Below are 18,822 nucleotides of genomic sequence, written 5' to 3' on the forward strand. Positions count from 1 at the left end.
TCATGCCCTGCAGGAAGCACATCTCAGCCGTGCTGTCACACGCCGCAGCGGGGCTGGAGGCCACACCGCACTGATCTCTGGGTGGGTGGCAGCTGAGGAGTTATTCACCTCTCACATGGAGGTTTCTCTCCGACGCTTCAAGAGGAGTCGGTGCTGCAGTGTTGAGTGTACTGTAATTAGGTGAAGACGCTGGCAGGTTTGGAGGAGCAGAATGCAGAGAGAGTGAGAGAGAGAAGGATGGCAGAACGTCAGAAGCTCTTGGTGTGAATTAAGCAGCAGCCTGAAACAAAGGCCATTATTGTGCGCGCGTGGAAAGCTGCGAGTCTCTGGTGCCAGCGCATTAGTCACTAGAGGTGTGATGCTTCTCCCAGCGAGCTCTGCGCTCTTCCCTGCCCATTAAAAGATAATTTAGCGCTTGACTGAGGGGCTGCGAGCAATCTTTTCCACTTGGTTGGGTGCAATATGCCACCTTTGAAGACCCCATTCATTGTGCTGAAAGAAAGAGGCACGAACAGGAACTGTGATACCCGAGACCGTCTGCAATATGAACGATTATGCCTCATTTAGCGAGACCTCTTCCACCCGTTAGTTGAGAGAGATCAGTGCGTTGCTTATGAGATTCATCAGAATAATTCTCTGATTAATGCACAATTTCTGCTGGATTGTTAATGCGATGGTGTTTGCCCATGCAAAACTCAGCACCATGAAGAGTGGTAACCAGGACTTGTACAGTTGCTAGGGTGTTCTGTGAGGTTGCTAGGTGGAAATGAGCTCATGCCCATGTCAATAATATATTCTGGTCTCTAGATATGGCTTAAGTATGAAAGCCCGTTTTCAGAAATCAGATTTAATTACATCTCATACAAGTCTCATACTTGATATATAGTCATATTGGGAGATAAAGTCATATGTGATGTGAGATAAGATATACTGAGAAAATGTAATGTCATATTTTGAGATATGTAAGGGATAATGTACACCCAGCAGGTTGTTATCGCAGAATAATCCCCGACAGAGTGATCAGGACCCCGAGGCGAAGCGGAGCATCACTCTGAAGGGGTTTATTCTGCGATAACAACCGGCTGGGTGGACATTATCCCGCTTATTACACGGCTACTAGTCTCAAATACATAATTATTAGACACAAGAATATTGTCTTGAGATTAAATATTTTATTAGCTCTTACGCAAAGCTTCCGCGAAGAAAAACAGTTCCAACCTGCTTTAAGCCTTTATCTATTGCTGCTAAATGTTGAGAATGAATGCTGAAAGGGTTAGTTCAGCCAAAGATGAAACCAAGCCTATGATTAACTCACCCTCAGGTCATTATAGGTGTATATGACATTCTTCTGTCAGACAAATACAATCAGAGTTATATTTAAAAAGTCCAGGCTAACGTTAATCCCTGCAGTAGTTGGAGCTGTGTTTAAAGTCCATTAAATGCAGCTGTCCGTCAAATAACATGCTCCACACGGCTCTGATGGGTTAATAGAGCCTTCTGATTCGAATCGATGCGTTTTGAGTAAGAAAAATATCCATATTAAAAACGTTATAAAGGAAACCTGCCTTGAAGTCTTCCATTGTAACCCACGGCTGTTTAAGCCACAAGATGGCGCCAGCGTTAAGCACAGAAGTAGTACTGGTCAAGATAACTCGTAGTACCCGGATGAGCGGGTGTTATCTGGAAATAACATAGCGCTGGAATGCGCGATTGACCAATCAGAATCAAGTATTTCACAGAGCCATGTAATAAATAAAGATAAATTATTAGATGCATAGTCAAAATATGAGATAAAGTCATATTTTGAGATTTATAGTTATATTATGTTTTATAAAATCGTAATGGGATATGAAGTCATTTTATGATTTATATATAGTAATATGAGATGTATTAAGTCATATTGTGAGATATAGCAATGTGAAATACGAAGTCATATTGTGAGATGTATAGTAATATTATAATGTATATATATGTATATATTAGTGGTGGCCCGTTATCTGCGTTAACGTGCTGCATTAACGTGAGACTCTTTTTGGGCGATAAAAAATAATGCCGTTAATCTATTCTCAAAGAGATGAGTGGTACCCGGTGGGGTCTTCTGCTGTTGTAGCCCATCCGCCTCAAGGTTGTGTGTGTTGTGGCTTCACAAATGCTTTGCTGCATACCTCGGTTGTAACGAGTGGTTATGTCAGTCAAAGTTGCTCTTCTATCAGCTTGAATCAGTCGGCCCATTCTCCTCTGACCTCGAGCATCAACAAGGCATCTTCGCCCACAGGACTGCCACATACTGGATGTTTTTCCCTTTTCACACCATTCTTTGTAAACCCCAGAAATGGTTGGTTGTGAAAATCCCAGTAACTGAGCAGATTGTGAAATACTCAGAGCGGCCCGTCTGGCACCAACAACCATGCCACACTCAAAATTGCTTAAATCACCTTTCTTTCCCATTCTGACATTCAGTTTGGAGTTCAGGAGATTGTCTTGACCAGGACCACACCCCTAAATGCATTGAAGCGACTGCCATGTGATTGGTTGATTATATAATTGCATTAATGAGAAATTGAACAGGTATTCCTAATAATCCTTAGGTGAGTGTATATTCAAACAACTTCAGTAATATAATATTCAGTAATAAATTCAGTATATATATATAGTAAATATGTATAGTAAATATTATTTTATATATAAAGTCATAATATAAGATTAAGTCATTGTGAGATATAAAGTCATTTTATATAAATCTATATTTTTGTATAATATTATTCAAGATACAGTATATAGTCATAAAGTGAAATATAAAGTCATATTGTGACTATACACTATAGTTATGAGATATAGTGAAATATGAAGTTATTTTCATGTTCTGTCAGCAGGTGACTATAATAAGGCAGATCATCCTCTCCTCAATACGACAGATGATTTGAGGAATCATTAATGTCTGTAGCTCAAGCAGTTCAGAAAGATTTGCACACTGATATTTCATATTAAATCAATCATTAACCCTCAGTATGAGCAGCAGTAATAGTGATAATTGACCAAGTAATCGCCACTAATTAGGGAGAGTCACACTGCAGTGTTTAGTGCTTTCCAATGTCCATTTGAGTTTGTTTGTTTGGTTGGTGTGAAGCTGTGGTTTGAGTTATGGTTCATAAAGCCATTTGGCCTAATTTGAAGAGATAAACTGCTGTTGATGAAGTATAAATTGCATATTATAGTCTAATGTATTCTTATTGCTGCTTGTCTCAGCAGAAATGGCTTTCAAACGAATCCACCGCCGTTCAAGTTTAGCTGGTAAACAGCTTCACTGAGTTTGAGTTTGAAGTTTTATTTGCCGTTTTTACTTCCACAGACAGTACGAGTGCAGCTCTTAGAGTCAGCAGAAAAACAAAGATAAGAAAAAAAGAAATAAAAACCTGTCAAAGCTCAACACAACAAATGAATAAACACTAAAAAGGTACACTAAAACACACACTATAAACATACAATGAGTTACACACTATAAAACAGTTATTTTCACATAAGAATATTGCACATTTTACAGTTTTCTTTCACTTTGTCCTGAGATGATAAACAGTGTGAAGGAGGAGTGTAACGATACCCTCATGCCGCGATTCAATGCATATTTTGCATTGCTGTACTCCAAGACATATGGTGAAAGGTTAACAAAAAATGTACGGTTGATTTAAAATGCTACATTTGGTTGCATTGAGGGTGGAAATGACTTGGATTTGGTTCTGGTAACCCAATGCGTACAAATATTCATGATTCTGAAGCTAAAAGTACAGAGTTATTTTTGACAAATATGCTTGCACTCTGTCACAGACTAGATATATTTCAAATAATGTAAGCCACTTTTTACTGGTAACATTTAGCATTATAAAGACCACAAATATTCCCCCACTGCATTATTATACATTATATTCTACATTATATATAGTAGGGTTTAATGTAGTACTGACACAAAAAAAAATGTCCTCACAACTTTCATTTCGGGTGAATTGTACACAATACAGTTTGTCACTATCCAGGATACATATTGTCGCATTTTTGTATTGCGATATATTGTTACACCCCAATGAAGTGTAACTCTGGAGGCGTAATCAAACTCAAACCCAGTGTGAACAACCTTTGTTAACCTACCAGATTCGAGGTTCACTCACTATTCAGAGGTTTCATCACATGACTGCCATCACATGATTGTCCACTAAAAAGGACAATAATAGGTCCCCTTTAAGACGAAGTCTTGATGTTGTGTTTAGGCTCTACTAGATTAGGTTTTTCTGCTTGAATGTTGATTATTTCCTCATATTCTCCATTGTTGCAGCTCCTCTCTTCCCAGTCTGTCAGTAACGCTCTGTTTAGTTCCTGTCTCTATGAAGCCTCTCCTTCTGAAAGCACACTGTGCTCTGATTGGTCATCTGGAGCAGTGTGTTGTGATTGGTCAAGCGTTTCCAGCGTGTTTGGGAAATGTCCCGCCCCTTACCATAACCGCCAGGTTCAACACACTACTAACTAACTCAACCAAGCCCCAGCTCTTTATTCAGTCTATGAATTATTTAAATGAGGAATATTGTGATGTATTCATTCCCAGAAGAAAATGGAATGGTCAAGCGTTGTCTTTATAATGGCTTTCTATGGAAAACACTTGCCTGTGCATAACCTGCATCATCAATAAGGTGTGTATTAAATTGGATCTTTTAATTTCACAGTCTTACTACATAGTGCAAACCTGTTCAAAAGCGTTCCTGTAAGGGTGTTATAGGTTTTCCTTTCAGAGCGTCCTCACATATCTCTGCCTGACACATGTGCCCACGGCACGTCTCCACATCTGAGCCGTCTTCATTTCCCATGCACGCTTCCCACATCCACTAGAGCTCAGCACGCGGACGGGGCGCGGATGCAACCGCTCGCTTACCCCAAGACCGGGCCACTTCAGGCACAAGAGCAGACCTCATTTCCCAGTGCTTTTCGTTTCTAGTTGGCACCAAAACGGGATTACTCCCATCCTAGCGGAGTGTATCCTGACAAAGAATTAAATTAACATTTCAACAGGATTTGGGACGGCTTCCGTCTCGAGAGGGAGTGCGAACATGTTTCTGGAGATTAAGGACACAGAATGAGAGGAATAGTTCGGAAATCTAGGGGACGCGATTACCAGACGTTCCCTTTCATTCTCAGAGCAAGCGCTCAAGTAAACACGTGCTAATGAGCTATTCACAGCATTCGAATCTCTTCATATCGACATCTGATAATGCGTCCAAAATAATCAGCAGAACATCTGCGTCGTGCATTAGGTACAAATGAAGTGCGTTTGTGTGTAATTGAGGTGAGGTGGATAAAACCTTATTAACCCAATAGAGGTCTCCAAGTGTGCCGTCTCAGATGAGTCAGATTGCTGAAGAGATCTGTTTTTTCATTAAAGCTAATCAGAGAAATTTGCTCACGCGTTCCCCAGACGCCGAGAGACTCGTGCGTGATTATCAGTGATTGTGGCTGCCGTTGTGCTCCAGTTGTTTGGTCGTTTATAACATCGTTTCTGTTATTTTGTGTTGCATCTCAATGGATGTCGGGAATGAAAAGTCAACAAACATGTGCATGTCTGGATATAAGAGCAAGTGTGTTTGATAAGCGGGGAGCGTTTCATCACTCAGATGATGCTCTTTCATAGCGGAGGAAACTTAATTGAGTTAGCAGTAGTGAAATAAAAACAGACGTAAAAGAGTGTCAAGCATGATCTCCGGCATGCATATGCTCAGTTACTGAACATTTGAATCCGTTGTAAAACTAAAGGAGAGTGACTCGTTTCCGCACGATCTCATATGCAGAAAGAATTGGAACAATTGAATTGAACAAAAGAATTGGAATGAATTTCTTAAAACTGAAATCTCCACATTTGTAGCCATCGAGTGGCCACTTTTTCAGCCGCCTTGGTTCTGGTATTTTTCCCATTCATTTTTCCATAGGGATTTTTTTTAAGGTCTATGTTAAAGAGTAATAAACCATGCACCCAACAAACCAGCTACAAGGTGAATCACAACACAAACCTTGATTTAAAGTATCACGGTACATAACAGTATATTTCACATTTATTGCAAAATATGCATATATATGCCAATAAAAAAAAGTTTGAGAGCATACACTGCTAAAATTATATGATTAATAAGTTGACAACATTTATTTTAAATTGCGTTAACTCAAAAATGTGAGTTGAATCTTGTATAACTAATAAAAATATGAATTTTATTTTGATGTCAGTTTAATGTCATTTAAGTTTAAATGACTTAAACATCCAAGTTGATCGTATTTAAAAATGTCAAAGTCAGCTATTTGTTTTTACAGTGTAACTGACTACATCATTCGCAGTGCTTCGTGGGAGTGTTCAGGGGCTAAAAAGTTGATTTGGTGAAATTTTTATGCAGAATCATGGGTAATGTTGTTTTTCATTCGGTATTTCACTTTCAACATGATTATTTAAAAATGTTCGTTGAAACAGACAGATTACGTCATCGATTAATAATCGTTGTGTACATTAGTTCTGTAAATTATCATAAAAAATTACAATTAAATGTTGCTCATTATCATGCATATTACTAGCAAATGATTGTTTATTAATACTTATAAAGCACATATTAATGCCTTATTCTGCATGACCATATTCTACATCCCTTAATCATATCCAATACTTAAACTTAACAACTACCATACTGCCATTAATAAGCAGTAATTAGGAGTTTATTGAGGTAAAAGTCATAGTTAATAGTGAGAATTGAACCCTAATCTAAATTAATTTATTAATTAAAAATTATAGGAAATCAATGGGATTTTTACTTTTGTAACCCGACCTCAAAATTCCACGATTGACCAATCAGAATCCAGTATCCCACTGTTGTTGAATAATTATCTATACTTTCCTGAAGTAATGTTTATTGCTACGAGTGTTTTACTACATTTATTGCATTTTTCTTACTTTTTCAAGTTTCTCTGCTGTGATTGTACCACGTTTTGTGGTCAAATCAAACACTCTCATGTGTTATTGCTTGAATAAATCCCGTTGTGTTGTGTGTGTGTTTCAGAGCGTGTTCCAGCAGCGAGACCGAGAGCGAAGCTGGAGACCTTCTGGACCAGCAGTTTGAGGAGCTCAATAACAAACTCAACTCAGTGACCGACCCGACCGGCTTCCTGAGGATGGTTTCCAGAAACAACCTCTTCAACAGGTCAGACACACAACAATCATCACACATGAAGCGGCTCTGAAGACTTTTAAGAGCTTTCTGAGATGCTCCTTTTAGCATAATGAAAGTGAAGGAGGTCAAAAGGACAAATAAACACCATTAAAGTGGCTCGTTATATGATAGACATTATAGGAAGTTAAATGATAAATTTTTTTGAGGAAGAGACACAAATTGAACTGTTATTTTCACTGAAAATCAACACAACTAGTTGAGATCCATCTCAAAAGAATGATTCTATTGAATCGGGTATTGATGAATTGGATCTTTTTGATGAATCGTTTGATCCAGGCTACAGAATCAGTTTGAATGATTTGTTCACTGGTCTGGTTACTAGAAGTCAAGATTATCAGTGAATAACTATTTAAATTTAGGTTGGATTGCTTTAGAAGAGTGGAGAACATAAGTTGTGTGGACTATTTTATGTGGATTTTTTCAAGACCTAAATGAAAGTCAATTGTGCAGATATGAGTCCTAATATTAGCTTTTCAGTAAAACATCTTAAAGGGTAAAATATACAACATTCACTTTTGTGAATTGTTTGAACATAAATATATGTTGGCAGTGTGTACACAACCCCCCTTAAATGGTTAAAATCCACCTACTCCCTTTTTTTAATCCCCATAATTTATAAGCAGTGCCTCAGATCCAGCCATTTGCAGATTTCTAAGCAAAGTGATGTCACATTTCACAGGCCCCGCCCACAAGTGTTGATGGACACTGCTGTATTTGCATAGACCCCGCCCTCAGAGAGAGCATTTAAAAGCAGCATTGAAGAAATGTGTTCTTAAAGGCCCACTGAAATCGAAATTGAAGTTTTTTAGCTTTTAGTATGACTGTGTTAGCCTTAAAGTTATGAATCAGCTGGTGTGTTCCAAAACAATGACAACATTTACATTTAGGAGATATAAGCATTCAAAATGTACAGTCTCTCATTTCCGTTAAAACGAATCACAGATTTTGATGACATCATCGCAGACTACACCGTCTCATCTCCTGATCTTCTGTCCAATCAAAATGCTCTCTAGAATCTAAAGCCCGCCCCCTATGCTGCTGAAGCTGCGGCTGAAATCGGTCAGTTTTTAACACATTTACTAATTTCTACTTGGTGAAAGGCACATAGCACACTATATATGCGATTGGAAACAATTCAGTGTAAATATGCTTTCAGCTGAGGCGAGATAAAATCTGGTTTCGCGTTAGTTTCACGCATCGCAGCAGCGCACACACATAGTCTAACGTTAGACCAGAGACGTTGACTAGAGACACGCGAGCGCAGCGCGGATCATATGCGCGAGTCGGCGCAGACAACAAACACATCGGACCCATTTGAACTCTGCACAGAATCAATGCTGTATTTTAAAGCGATATGGAGGAGATTATGATGATAAACGTTAGAGGAAACTGGCTTTACCAAACAGAAAGGTCTGCTCTAGTCAAACTGACACAGTGTATTAACGAAACGCTATTGGCTGTTTTAAAAAAGGGGAGGAGCTGCTAACAGCTGGAGCCGTTTCAGGGGAAATCACGTCAGCACATTGAATAATGCGGCGCGTTTCAAAGCACTTCAGTGTGCCTTAAATAAAGCTTCTGAAGTGTTTCAGTCAAGAGCAGTGAGTGATTTCTGTTCATCTTTTTGTTATTTGATTCATATTAACAGCAGATATAGCAGTAGGTATTGTATATTACACTACTTTCACTTTAGTAACATAATATACATCCCACACAGGATTTCTGTACTTGCTGCATAAGTGCACAGACATAACCAACTGTTTGCACGTAAACTGGGTGTTTCTGACAGAACCTTGTGTGCATTTGACATTTGTGTGAAAGAGATCTACTCTAGTTTAAAATACTCACAGACACGCTGACGTCCAGCTCTGCGCATGCGTCGTCCGAGAATCATCGACTGTAAGGTTGAGAGTAATATGGCTTTTAAAACAAATGCAGATGATAATATTTCATGATGATGAAGAACTACAATTCCACATGAGCATGTCCGCGATAGAGATGATCATTGGAACAAACAGATGTATCATGTTTCAGTTTTCATTCACCTGTTAATGAGCTGTGAAGGCTCCGCCCTTTTGGGTGGGGAGCAGCAGCTCATTTGCATTTAAAGGAGACGCGCACAAAACAGCTCATTTTTTTTAAACCCCAAAATTGACATTGTCAAAATGGTGTATTGAATTATTTGTTAGAAATTTCACATACATACTAAGGGGACACCTGAGACTTATGTTATCTTGTAAAAAGGGGTATAATATGTGCTCTTTAACAACAAAAATCGATTGATGTACTTGTGTACCATCATAAGACTTCTAAAAATTGCCATTTAAGTTTTGTTTTTCTTGTTCAAGACCTGGTATATCATATTTAACCAAAATTATCCATTTAATGTAGGGGTGTACGATATATTTTCGTCTACGATACCATTGGGATTGTTTTAACGATGTGGGATCAGACGTTGTGTATGTCCCTCACTTTACAAAAACATGATCTCATATGTGATGTAGTCTAGGCTCTAGTGGGCTAGACTAGCGCCATTGTGCATTTAGAGTGATTTAGTCCATTAAAATGCATTTATAATGCCCTCATTATTCAAGATAAGGGGCAAAAATATCTCTTTATGTCTTTTTTTATCTATATAATTTAATATAGATAAACAATATCACACAAAGAGTGAATTTTTTTTCTCCAAATATCTGCATGATTACATATGTGATATTTATTTTATAAAACAGTTCAGCAAACAAGAAGTTAATATTAAGTGACTTACTTTATTAGCTGTTTTTTCTCTGTTTTGCCAACGAAAATATTTCCAAACAAAACCCCAGGACTGCTTTGCGTCTGTGAGCAAAATACGGCGGTGTGTTGTTAATGAATGAACGGATCGGTTGAATGAATGATTCAATGACTCACTCATTAAGAGAGTCAAATGCTTCGTTCCTGAATCAGTTGAACAGCTGCCTCCTACTGGCATTTAGAGTGTCTTTTCATTTAAATAATCAACATTTTATGTTTAAAACATGGATTACCGGGCTTTATAAAGGTAAAAATGCCCACAAAATAAAATAAAATGTTTCATCTAATCTAATCTAATTGGAAAAAATGCTTTCTATCAGTGCTGTGAACTAACTACCACAGAATATGAAGAATATTTAAAAAACTTTAAAAGTCATCTGTCCACGGCAGTCCTCAAACTACCAACACAATAAACACACTCAGCAAAATATCATCTAATTATCGTTATCCATAAAATCTCGTCAATGAATCTGCAGGAAGAGAAATCACACTGTAAAAAATTATTAAGAAGAAAAGTTACCTGGTTGCCTTAAAATTTTGAGTTCATTGAAATAAAAAAATTAACACAATGAACATTTTTGGAGATTCAACAACCTTTTTAAAATATTATTAAAATATTCTGTAAGCATATTGGGTAATTGTGTGTGTTTTATTTCTGATGACACAGTGAAACATGCCAAATAGTGCTATTTTCATGATTTATAAAAAAAATTATGTGGTTTAGATACAATAATTTTTTTATTTTCTATTTATTAAACAAATTTCCTTCATTGTATCAACTCAAATTTTTGATTTCAATAAACTCACAATTTTAAGGCAACCAGGTTACTTACTTTTTTAAGTTAAACCAACAATTTTTTTACAGTGCACTCAAACAGTAGAGAAAACCCAATCAAACACTAAATCATTAAGCAATTAGTAAACAGTTTTGCTCATAATGGACCTAAACTGCCGGAGGAAAAGAACAGCTGAGACGGATGATAATTAGGGAGCCAGTACGGATGATAGTTCGGCATTCAGTCGAGTCCTTCACATCCTGATTCATTACGAGAGAACGAAAGATCGCTATTAGCACTGAAAGAGGGGGAGGGAAGAGAAGAGAAGAGAAGAGACGACAGCTACGACAGGAGCAGCGAGGGCAGGAGGCGAGGCTGTTAAAGACGGGGTCAGAGCGGTCATCATTAGAGCTGCGCTTCTCATTACGAGCTCTCAGCGCCGCACATCTCTCGAGATTCATTAAAACAAAGAGCACGATTCACTCCTCATCTGCCCGGATGAGCCTTAAACAAGCCATTCAGTCAAATATGATGATCCTGCCGGCGTTCACTCACACACACGTTTTTGAAGCGTGTCCTGAACTTTTCTGTGTGGTGAACGACAAATAAACATCAAGTGGTTAAAAGGCTGTATGTCAAGTCTTCTGAAGACATTCGATAGATTTGCGTGAAGATCAGACCCGGTTATTTACTGAGAATAGTTTCATTAAAAAGATCCAACTCAAAAGAATGATTCATTAAAGAGTTGTTCTTTTGAGACGGATCTTTTCAGTGAATCGGTGGGAATGATTCATTCTCACAACTGATGATGGGGAATTAACGAGTTAAGTCTGATTTCTTGATAAGAAATTGAATATAGTGCATTTATATACTATTATAGTATTTATTAATATTAGCTTTTATTTGTATTATTTTATTTCAAGTTTAGTTTTTTCTTTGAACCTTTCTTTTGTTTAAGCTTTATAAAAAAAAAAAAAAAAATATATATATATATATATATATATATATATATATATATATATATATATATATATATATATATATATATATATATATATCAATATTATTAGTATTTTTAGTTATTTTAGTACTTTAAATTAAACTTAAAGAATTCAATTAAATACATTTGAAGTATTGAAATGATTAAAACTATTTAAAAAAAATTCTTTAACTGAAATAAACATGAAATAAAATAAAACAAATATTCAATGCAAAACTTAAACTTAAAAAATAAAGCTTTTGATTGCATATTTATATTTAATTTTATTTCAGTTAAATAAATTATTTCCAATAGTTTTATTTTCAGTTAATAATAACAAAACTAGGCTATTTTATGAATATTAATAGTTTATTTTATGTCAGCTTTATTTTAATTCAAGACAATAATAATTGTATTTTCAGTTAACAATAACAACACTGAACTAATTTATTAGTGTGTCTGTTTTGTTCCACTGAAGAGAGTCAGTCACGAAGCTTAAAAACACGAGATTGAATTTTTTGGTTGGATTTTTCCTTTAATAATCCACGTCCTCACAGCTGATGCTCCTCCTCCCTGCGGTTTGATGGGGTCTGATGTGGAAGATGGCTGATGCTCATGAAACATTGACGAGCCTCACCTGTTTGATCCAATTAACCTCCAAACGGAGGCCAGAGTTTGGGAGAATCCAGCCACTGGCGTCTCTTTGAAGGCGTGTAATGATGGCGCTCCGTGACAGGAAGTGGGAAGGAAGTTACCATAGTGATGGCGATTAGACCTGGAGCATGTGCAGTCGGTACACCTACTCAGATTCTTTAATAATGATGTGTTTGATGTCATCTGTAAGCGGATGTGTTGTGTTAGCCATAAAGGCTGTGTGTGTGTGTTACACTGATCTCACCATACAGGTTCAGAAACACACAGATATACGGTATCTATAGCTAGATGATAAAAGACAACAATGATTGATTAATTATTACATTTATTAAAAATAGGAAATACAATCCTCTGCCAAGAATATATAATAAATTGTTTATTAGTATTAGTATTATTTGTCATTATACAGATACCATTGTTTTATATCTACAGTGCAGGCCAAAAGTTTGGACACATTACTATTTGTAATGTTTTTGAAAGAAGTTTCTTCTGTTCATCAAGCCTGCATTTATTTGATCAAAAATACAGAACATGTTTTTAATATTGTGAAATATTATTACAATTTAAAATATTTGGTTTTCAATTTATTATACTTTAAATGATCATTTATTTATGTGATCAAAGCTGAATTTTCAGGATTGTTACTCCAGTCTTCAGTGTCACTTGATAAGTGTGAAGTGAAATCATTGTAATATTCTGATTTATTATTATTATTATTATAGTGTTGGAAACAGTTCTGCTGCCTAATATATTTGCTGAATAAAAGGTTCAAAAGAACTGCATTTATTCAAAATAAAAACATATTTTCAAATAATATAAATCTCCTTTACTATCAGTTTTCACTGTCAATTTAACACATCCTTGCTGAATAAAATTATTGATTTATTTAAAAAAAAAAACAAATGTCTGACCAGTAGTGTATATTGTTGTTACAAAAGATTTATTTTTTTAAAACATTTGCTTCTTTTTTTTCTTTTTTATTCATCAAAGTATTAAAAAAAAGTATCACAGGTTATGAAATAATATTAAGCTGCAGAACTGTTTCCAACTTTAAAAATGAATCCTCATCTGAGAATGATTTCTGAAGGATCATGATCACTGAAGACTGAAGGAATGATCCTGAAAATTCAGCTTTGATCACAGAAATAAATGATCATTTCAAGTATAATAAATTGAAAACCAATTATTTTAAATTGTAATAATATATCACAATATTTAAATTTTTGATCAATTAAATGCAGGCTTGATGAGCAGAAGAAACGTATTTTAAAAACATTACAAATAGTAATGTGTCCAAACTTTTATATATACTTTAATTGTGGCACAGCATTACATTAGGGGCGGCAGTGGCTCAGTGGTTCATGTAGATTGTCTACAAACCGAAAGGTTGGTGGTTCAATCCCCGGTTCCACCTGACCAAGTGTCCATGAGCAAGACACCTAACCCCAGCTGCTCCCGACGAGCTGGATGGAGCATGGCTGGCACCGCCGTCGGTGTATGAATGGGTGAATGTGAGGCAAAATGTAAAGCGCTTTGGACGGCCATAGGGTCTGTTAAAAGCATTTACCATTACAGGTGCTGGTCATATAATTAGAAAATCATCAAAAAGTTCATTCAAAAGGGGAAACTTGTATATTATATTCATTCATTACACACAGACTGTTATATTTCAAATATTTATTTCTTTTAATTTTGATGATTATAACTGACAAATAAGGAAAATCCCAAATTCAGTATCTCATAAAATTAGAATATTACTTAAGACCAAAAGGTCGGGAGAGTTTGCTGGCCAGTTAGGAACAGGGATACTGGTCCTTAAACCGGGTACTGGTTGCTTTGGCACTGTGTGCAGATGTCAAGTCCTGTTGGAAAATGAAATCTGCATCTCCATAAAGCTGGTCAGAAGCATGAAGAGCTCTAAAACATTCGGCTGTGTTGACCTTTGACCTCAGAAAACACAGTGACCAGCTGGTCACACGCCCCATAATCCCAGCCCAATGGAGCAGAATCAAACTAAGCGATAGATTCTGTTAAAGATGGCGAAGTAGTCCCGAAGCTTGCATACTTTTCTGCTACACACTCAAAAGTATGTACTTTTTCTGCATAAAAAGAGTACACACTTTTCTAACGTAGTATAAGTCGGCGAATTGGGATGTAGCATATGCGTCGCTCGTCACTTACTCCGTTGCTCTGATTGGATGTACGTCTATTAAACATTTAGGCATTTCTTTCCTGTTTTTTTTAAACACGCCCCATAATCACAGCCCAATGGAGCAGAATCAGACTCATAATCTGAGTATGACCACGTCAGGCTATAACACTATAATATAATATAACACTATTGATTTCTAATAATAATCATTATTATATTTGTCATTAGATAACAATATAATATTCCATATAATATAATATAATATTAACAATATAATATTATTCTAATTATTATTTAATTTTACTTTATTTTGATATACACAGTTACATTAGTATACACAGCATAACACTTAATTATTCGTAATTATTTTAAAAAGTATTCAATATAACATTATTATCAATATTTTGATTATTTGTACAGCTGTAATTCTCTCTTTCTTCTGAGGTTCACAGTGACGTTTCCAATAAAACACATTTTGCGATGGTACTTTTATTGAATTAAGTTGAAAAGCAGTCCAGAGGAGCGGAGGAACATGAGCCTGTTTTTTAAGTGTACGGCTCCATCTGGTGTCAGTTTGATGTGTCTAGTATTATCTGACGTGGTGTGATGTATTCATTCTCCTGTGTCAATATATGACTGTCTTGGCACACTACTGTACTGTACTACTGTTACATTAATAAGAGTGTATGCCTGTAGTGTGCAGTGTGCTAATTATGTGATGACTGAACTGGAACAAGCAACATCACACATTATATTTAACATCTCATTCTTCACCCATTATTCCATCAGACGTTTTCTGTACACAAAACTGAATTAAACTGCGAGATGAAGTCTGAGTGTTTTCTCTGAGTTAGATAATGAAGCATGCAGCAGATTCCATCAGTGTGTGCTGAGTGTGTTGTGATGCTGTTTCAGGAGTTGTCAGAGTATGACGAGTCTCTTCAGTAACACCGTGTCTCCGGTGAAGGAGGGCACGTCATCTCTGCCCCGCCGCGCCAGTGCGCTCAGCAAACCCCCGTTACGAGCCCTCTACGACCTGCTCATCGCCCCGATGGAGGGGGTAAGATGCACCACACTTCACCAGCCACCAAAACATAACTGCATTTATTAGTAATGGTCAGTGTTGGGGAAGGTTTCTCTTAAAGTAACACTCCGCCGTTTTTAGAAATAGGGCTTATTCAACTTTCATATATTTAGATATGTGGGCAAATGCATTTTTGTCTCATTGTTTTAGTTTGGCAGGGTCGCTGCTAGCTTAGCTTAGCATAATGAATGGAATCCTATGTTGCCAGCTAGCATGTCCCGAGTAAAAGTGATCCAAAAAAAAAAAACGGATTACTTCTTGTGGCCTGCGTATTCACAACGAGTACAAATAGTGATGCAGATTAAGACTAGGCGATTTCCTAGGAAGATATTGACTTGGGACTATATTATGGGGAAGCACACAGGCGAAGCATTTGGGCGCAGAGATATTATGGCTCTCATTCACACGTCCTCTGGCTGTTGAGCGATCACAATGTGTTGCGTGATATCTCTGCGCCTAAGTAGCAGTGCTTCACCTGTGCTTCCCCATAATATAGTCCCAAGTTTTTTGATCACTTTTACTCGGGACATGCTAGCCGTAACATAAGATTCCATTCATTATGCTAAGCTAAGTTAGCGGCGACCCTCCCAAACTAAAACAGTTGTTGAGACAAAAATGCATTTGCCCACATATCTACATGTAGGAAAGAAGTTGAATAAGCCCTATTTCTAAAAACGGTGGAGTGTTCCTTTAAAAGCAATGCGTGAAAATATAAAAAGCTTATGCCACTTGCATTCATCAACGTAACCTATTTAAAGGGCTAGTTCACCCAAAAATGAAAATTCTGTAATTTTCTCATATTCTCATATTTGATTATGTAGTGTGGTTTTGAATATGTAACATGCCTCTGGCTGTAGGGTCTGATGCACTCCAGCGGGCCGGTCGGCAGACACAGGCAGCTGGTTCTGGTTCTGGAGGGCGAGCTGTATCTCATCCCGTTTGCTCTGCTGAAGGGCAGCTCGTCTAATGAGTACCTGTACGAGCGCTTCAGTCTCATCGCCGTACCGTCCATCGGCAGTCTGGGGAACACCGCTAAAGTACGCACACTTTGGACAGACTGTATACCACTGCATTTCACTGTAGTTCATATGCTATTGTTTTTTAATATTTATATTCGTTTTTATTTTATTAATTTCAGCTTTAGTCAGTACCATTTTATTCTATTTTATATTTTGTATTTATATATAAATACTGGTGGTGGTTGAGGAGATTCCCCCCTCTATATGTATAGCGCTTTGAGTGCCTAGAATAGCGCTATATAAATGTAATGAATCATATATATATACAGCTCTGAAAAAAATTAAGAGACCACTTAAAATTGAGAAACCAATGTTAAGTGGTCTCTTAATTTTTTTCATATATATATATATATATATATATATATATATATATATTTTTTTTTTTTTTTTTTTTTTCTCTTTTTTTTAATTACATTTAATTGTTTTACTCTCAGTTAATAATAACAACACTGATATATAATACTATGTGCCTATGTGTATATTATTATTGTTTAAAAAATGTTAACTGTTTTTTAAGCATTACAGTTTGTTACAGGCTGTTTGTGCTCTAATTAATTTTATGTATTTTCTGAACTTTTGGGAAGATCCATCAAGTCCAAAATAAAAATAACAACCCCAAAATAAAAATAAAATACATTTAGTAGATTTTAAAAAACAGGTGTTTTTACATGGTTATTTAATATGCCATTTTTAAAAAATATATATATAATGGATCTTTATAATAATAAATGCAATAAATTAAGTTTTTAATGTCTATTTAATGAATAAGGCACATGAGACTATTCAATAAAACCAGGCTGTTTTTGATCACCACTTTATTATTTTCCTCAGGTTCATCCTCGGCGGACCGGTCCGGTGCTGTGTAACGGAGGAAGCTCGATGGCCGCAGTGGTCGGAAACCCTCGGCTGCCGCCGTCAGTGATGGACCGCTGGCTTTGGGGTCCGATGCCGACCGCTGAGGAGGAGGCACACATGGTGGCCGATCTACTGGGCTGTCAGCCGCTGGCCGGCCCCGCCGCCACCAAGGAGCGGGTCATGAGCGCCCTGACCCAGGCTGAGTGTGCACACTTCGCCACGCACATCTCCTGGAAGCTGGCGGCCCTGGTCCTCACGCCCAGCCAGGACCCCAGCTCTGGACCGGCGGCGGCGGCTTCGGGCGGAGGAGCAGGAGCTGGAGAGAGCGGAGCCAAATCCAACTACACCATCCCGGAGAGTTTACGTGTGCCAGACGACGCCAGCGATGCCGAAAGCATCTGCGACAGCCCACCGCTGCAGGAGTTCCTGCTCACCGCTGCCGATATCCTGGACCTCAGGCTGCCTACTAAACTAGTCGTGCTCGGGTCAGTGGACATGTTTCCTTTTGTTATATTATTTTATTCATGAAATACATACAGTAATTGTACATAATCCATATAGTGTGGGGGGGGGGGACTAACAAGAAAAAAAATACACAATAGAGTGCTAAAAATGGGAAATACATTTTAAAAAAAGGAAAAAGGGGAAGAAAAAAACCCCCAAAAAAACAAAAAGGTAGTGAAAAGAAACAACTTGTAATTAGAATATGTATTTAGGGAGTAGTTAGATGTTGTTTTAAAGGGAAATTTGTATTTTGTCACCCCTCCCCCCCATTCCTCTCCCATCTCTCACTTCTCACACAACAACAGCAATCAATGTTAGTCTGATGACCCCGTTTATTATTGTATGTATATCCACACACTTCCCGAGGGACAGAACAGCACGCCTCCGTTAGAGATAGTCCAAGACAGGTGCCTCACTCACCAAACCCCTGCCAGGCGTACCCGTTATTGCTTAGAGTTTATTTTGTTTAATTTTTTTTATTTCTTTCCTCTGTCCTCTTCCTCTCTCTCACCCTCCTTTTGCGTGTATACTTTACCTCACAGTCCTAGAACTATCCCTAAACATCCAAACGTTGACCTGTGGTAGATGTGTTTTCAGCTCAGCTGATACAGTGGGCTGGGCATTATGGCCATGCAGTGGAAGATTTGTGTCAAAGCGTTGAGATCTTCTAAAAGAGTGTAAATCAGTGCAACAATCTGAATAAACTCAAAGCAAGACGTGTCTCAAACAAGCCAAGAGGAGGAACAGCTAGATGAAGAGTAGGGT

At 37.3% G+C, this 18,822-nt stretch overlaps 1 protein-coding gene across 3 annotated transcripts in view; it reads left to right on the top strand.

Moving 5' to 3' along the window:
- ttc28 (tetratricopeptide repeat domain 28) overlaps positions 1 to 18,822 on the top strand; it is a 347,257-nt gene that overhangs the window by 321,873 nt on the left and 6,562 nt on the right. For all 3 annotated transcript variants that reach the window (XM_067433880.1, XM_067433881.1, XM_067433882.1), the window contains 4 exons: positions 7,074 to 7,214; positions 15,511 to 15,655; positions 16,537 to 16,716; positions 17,530 to 18,038. In XM_067433880.1, the coding sequence (XP_067289981.1) occupies positions 7,074 to 7,214; positions 15,511 to 15,655; positions 16,537 to 16,716; positions 17,530 to 18,038 (975 nt within the window). The remainder of the gene's footprint in view (positions 1 to 7,073; positions 7,215 to 15,510; positions 15,656 to 16,536; positions 16,717 to 17,529; positions 18,039 to 18,822) is intronic.

This window comes from Pseudorasbora parva, chromosome 23 (genome assembly GCF_024679245.1).
Source record: "Pseudorasbora parva isolate DD20220531a chromosome 23, ASM2467924v1, whole genome shotgun sequence".
Taxonomy (NCBI): domain Eukaryota; kingdom Metazoa; phylum Chordata; class Actinopteri; order Cypriniformes; family Gobionidae; genus Pseudorasbora; species Pseudorasbora parva.